General features: G+C 42.6%; 1 protein-coding gene across 1 annotated transcript; it reads right to left on the bottom strand.

The window, feature by feature from the left end:
• Positions 1–1,348: 1,348 nt before the first annotated feature.
• LOC101072083 (axonemal dynein light intermediate polypeptide 1-like) lies at positions 1,349–4,051 on the bottom strand. Its single transcript, XM_003979227.3, has 7 exons — positions 3,983–4,051; positions 3,211–3,302; positions 3,002–3,096; positions 2,759–2,928; positions 1,917–2,095; positions 1,575–1,739; positions 1,349–1,488 (listed from the first exon to the last, which is right to left on the bottom strand). The coding sequence occupies exons 2-7, from the start codon at positions 3,286–3,288 to the stop codon at positions 1,453–1,455; spliced, it is 723 nt and encodes a 240-aa protein (XP_003979276.2). The 5' UTR covers positions 3,289–3,302; positions 3,983–4,051; the 3' UTR covers positions 1,349–1,452.
• Between the last annotated feature and the right edge of the window lie 936 nt (positions 4,052–4,987).

Genomic DNA, 4,987 nt, shown 5'->3' with positions numbered 1-4,987 from the left:
GCCATCCGGCCTACACGGTCAACAGGATTCTGGACGTACACAGGTGGGGGTTCCAATACTTGGTTGACTGGGAGGGGTACTGCCCGGAGCGCTCCCTCATCCTAGACCCGCAACTGCTGCGGGACTTTTATCGAAGGTTCCCGGATAAGCCAGGTAGGACGCCAGGAGGCGTCCATTGAAGGGGGGGGGGGGTACTGTCGTGGTTCAGTTTCTGGACGGCATCCGGGGGCAGGCCGATCTCCGAAGAGCGCTGAGCTTCCAGCGCACCTGCAGCTGGTTACGTCCTAATCAGCGCTTACTTAAGCTCTCCCCTCTTTGCCTCCGGTGCCGTATTGTTGCTTTTGTTCGCGCATCATGCTCCAGCTCCAGCTCCCCGAGATCGCCCATCCTTCGCCTCATTGTTCTCTAGTTTTGTGAGTTTTCTCCTGTGCCTTGTCACCTTTTTCAGTTGTTTTTTTCCTGTCGGTTTTTTCCCATTTTGAATGGTGATTTTTCGTTCGCTCTTTCAGTTGATACTTTTCCGGAGTTTTGTTGTTACGTTGATCTTCTTGGATATTGTGCAAATAAAGAACCTTTTGCATGCACTCTGTGTCTGGGTCATGGCCTGCCAAAACGTTCCATAACAAACATCCCGCTCATATACATGAATACAAAGATAAAACTGGATGCCAGGAGGCAGCTGCAGGTTGCAAAGCTAGCACCATATACCTTTAACACCCAGGATATCCCAGGGAACAACCACTTTATTTCAGATGTCCTGAGCAGACATGAATTAGCGAAAACATCATAGGAGAGCCATATTACTTAAAAAGGTCCAGCAGGTCCAAGATGACTACATGTAGACCATCCTCTGACTATGCCTGAATTGCCAGATCAAAAACATCAACAGCGTAAACTTGAAGCGGGATGTCTGTCCGTGAGCAGTAAAAGCGATGACCGGTGTTTTTGATCAGACAATCGATCTTTGGTTATGCAGTATCTGTTACAATTAAAATTGTTTCAAAGCACTTTACAGAATCCCAGGGCCTGCCCCTCAACAAGCAACAGTGGCAGGAAAAACTCCCCTTTAACAGGAAGAAACCTTGAGCAGGACCAGGCTCATGTAGGGGGACCCTCCTGCTGATGGGGAGGCTGGGTAGAGAGGGAGGAGAAGGGGGAAGATAGGTAGAGGAGAGAATAGGCAGAGATCAGGGAAATACATTAATTATAACAAACTGTCGGTGTATAAGTTATGTGGGTGAGCAGGGTCAGAGGTCCGTAGGTCAGCATACAGCTATGAAAAACAAAAATCTTCTATTCCATTTACTCCAGATGGTCCAACAACCAATGTTCAAAGCACAAAAATGAATAAAAACATTCTTTATTTACATCTGTCAATAACTTTTTGCTGATATGTTTTGTTCTTGCACCCATGCAATATAAATGAAATTGAATTCTCCATGTTTGATGAAGTCAGTCCATTATTGTCCCGATTTGTGTCATTTGGTCCTAAATGAGAAAACAGTCCTAAGTTGAGCGAGCAGTTATTAACAATACATTTGTAGCTACTTCTTTGCCATAGACGGAAAGGGCACCTTGAGCTGCTGGATGGATCTCTCCAGGGCATGAACATCCTCACTGTGCCTCCTCTCCTCCAGTTGCTGAATCTCAATTGCTTTAATCTCAGTTGCTTCATATTTAGACAATTGTTCAGCCAGTTGCTTCTTCAACTCATCATTCTTCTCCTCCAGATCTGAAATCTAGGGTTGTGATAAGTTAGCGTTTCACCAGATAGATTCTAGAAGCTGATTAATAGTTCTGGTTAGCAAAAGACAACAAAGACTGTGAATAAATCAGTGGATAACTTTTAAACAAATCTCTTTATCGACTTAAATTTGCCAACATGGTTTTATGATCAAATGATTCATGTCCTTAACTCTTTTCTCCAGGTCAGCCTTGCCCTGCTCCGCTATCAGAGTCTCCCTTGTGCCAAAAGCAAGACTGTCTTCATAGAGAATCTTGTGGGCAGCAACGTTCATTTGCAGCTCATCTCTGACACAGGCGAGCAGCAGACCCCTCTCAGGACAGTTAACAGTCTCTTGTCTGATCAGCTCATCTTTGAAAAGAAAAAATAAAAGCTGGACTGTTTAACACCCTTTGAGTCCTGCAGCCTATACAAAAGTGCAGCTAATTTATAGATTTTTTTGGCAAACGGCCACTGGGGGGTGCTCTCTAGGAGTAAAGGCAAAAGTAAAATGCGCGTGGGGAAAGACTATGTACTGAAGAAGATACCAGTTTTGATTTTCATCAGTCATTTTGCACAATATGCACACGCCCATATTGGGAAAGACACGAGGAAACACACACGATGTAGCTTTTAAGCTAAAGGTCATCGATCTGGCCTTCAGAGAAGCAAGTTAAGCTACTGCACGTAGACTTGTCATCAATGAATCGGCGGAGTGGGGAGGACTCAGTCCATGTAAGAAGACGACTAAAGATCTCAGAGGACATAAAAGCAGGTGGAAAACACTGGCGAGGTGTTCCCACTGGGGAGATTAGCTGAAAGTAAAAGCAAACGAAAAACTGCTCAATTTTGGGCAGTTTCAAACAAGGCTAAAACTAAAATAAAATCTTCTGTGTGTCATCCTTCAGTGTAAATATCTCATGCTACAATGTGAAAACCTGTGGAAAACCTGTGGCACCGCTCAATAGTCTGAAACTTATGTTAGCTATATACAGTAAGCTGGTCTCTATTTAGCATCCCCTCCCACCTCCTCACCAAAGCACTGAGCATAAATTTCTCTTCGTATTGGGCAGATTCCTCGACGCTTTGCACGTCTTCGCTGTAATTTCTTGTCCAGCAATTCTGCGAGCTGAATCACATCTTCTTTTGTAGATGCAGCACTGGAGACTTGTTGCATCCATAACTTGTCTCCCTCCAACCATTGCCTGAAAGAAAATTAGTCGAGTATGTTGGCCAACACGTACAGTCTCAATCTATCAATACACTGGTCAGACATACCTGGGTGGAAAGATGGTGTTCAGAATCTGCTGATTACTCTCCTTTATGGGGCCCGATTTCTCTTTCTGGGGTTGTTGAGAGGAGGCAGACCTAATCTGGAGGATTTTGTGTTACATATCATTACATATAGACTCCAGGTGCTTCCATGTGCACAGGTGGAGGACTATTAAGTATATCTACATCTATAAATATATATAAATGACTCGTACCTTTTGTGATTTTTCAGTTGTGTTTGCGTTGACCACAACTGAGTCGTCATATTTTAAAAGAGACTTAGGGGCTGACATTGTCCTTTTGAGGGCTATAAGAACATATTGAGACACAAAGTGAATAAAACATCTTAAATATGTTTGAATGCAAAAGAAAACTTTTCAATTTCCCTTTGATTCCAGGTTGTTTTGCTTTTTTTGCCATTGAAATTGCTTCCCTTCTTAGCACTAGCAAAGCTTCTCAAAAACGTTTTGGCAGTTGCTTTTTTGTTGTTTTGAATTTTTTTTGAGGTTGCATTAGTTTCTGCTAATTTCTAAAGCTTGCAAAAAACCACAATAAAGGCAAAGGCTGTGTGTTAAATGCAGTATTTCACTTATTCCAGTGTGTCATTTAAAAGCCAGGGTGGGCTATGCAGTCAGGACAGGGGGCCATCAACACCTGGACAGGGACATGGCCCCCTGTAGGCCCCTTTGTAGAACAATCATCCCTCCCAGCCCAAGATGCTGAAGCACTGCTCACCCTTACTTTAGAAATCAAACATGTGCTAATGTTTAAGAGTTCCCCAGTAGCTGATTCTGTGTGTGCGCGTGTGTCTTCATGTATGTTCAGGAGCCCCCCCCCAAGCAATCAAAGAAGGCACATTACATTATCTCAGTTTGCCCTTCTTCCCTGTATGATGATATACATCTGTATCACATCTGTCTATCCTTCGACACACAGGAAATACCAAGATGAACATGTTCAGTGCACCTTGCTTTTTATGAGACTCACAGTAACAAGCTTTTCTGTCGTCAGTATCTTCCCTTATATTTTCTATTTTTAGAGCGGAGTGTGACTGAATTTATTAGATACTGGTAATACAGCGGATAGTTTTCAAACATGTATGATAGTTGTATGTTGCTTTGAATCAAAGCTCCTTTAACCTTGATGACTGAAAGATCAAACAGTGTGATTAAGGCTTTTCCTATTTATTCAAACGGTTCAAGTTGTTGCCGTGGATTTAACCCAAACATGCAATCGTCAAAATTTAACATTTAAGTTATAAATGCTTAATTGGTTTAAGTAATCAAGGAGTGAAAAGCTTGTAGCCTCAACTTAAATGTACAATTATCAGAACCTTTAAGTGAAATAAACTCAAAATCTTAAATTTTGTATCTCTCTCCTGTATCTATGATTTGCAGTCCATGCATTTGTTACTTCCAGGCTGGACTATTGTAATTCTTTATTATCAGGGTGTCCAAACTCCTCTTTAAGAAGCCTCCAGCTGATCCAAAATGCTGCAGCCAGAGTCCTGACAGGTATTGACAAAAGAGATCACATAACTCCCACATTTGGTCTTGTTCCTCTCAGTGAGTATTGCGTCACTTCCTGTCTCTTCTATCGTTCGTTGGTTGCATTGTGCACGGGGTGCCGTATTCACTTAATATTGAACACTTGGTGTGTTGTATTCACTTAATATTGAACACTTGGTGTGTTGTATTCACTTTACTTAAAATTTTGAACACTTGAGACATTCTAGTCACCTGATATCAACAGTAAGAAACAACCCATATTAAACAAATACAGGGCTTCGCCGATCACTAGCGTTAGCATGGCCTCACCGTCTGTTTCACCCGGTGTCTTTGTCTGTTCAGAGTGTGAAATGTTTAGTTACTCCTCTGCCTCCCTTAGTGAAGGGAATAGGTGCAAAAAGTGTAGTTTATTTATGGCTATGGAGGCGAGACTTAGCGAGCTTGAGACGCGGTTCCGCAGCTTGGAGTTAGCTGGAGTTGCGTC

Source organism: Takifugu rubripes, chromosome 18, assembly GCF_901000725.2.
Source record: "Takifugu rubripes chromosome 18, fTakRub1.2, whole genome shotgun sequence".
NCBI lineage: Eukaryota > Metazoa > Chordata > Actinopteri > Tetraodontiformes > Tetraodontidae > Takifugu > Takifugu rubripes.
The sequence above is the reverse complement of the archived record's forward strand: the minus strand, read 5'-3'. Positions and strand labels throughout refer to the sequence as shown.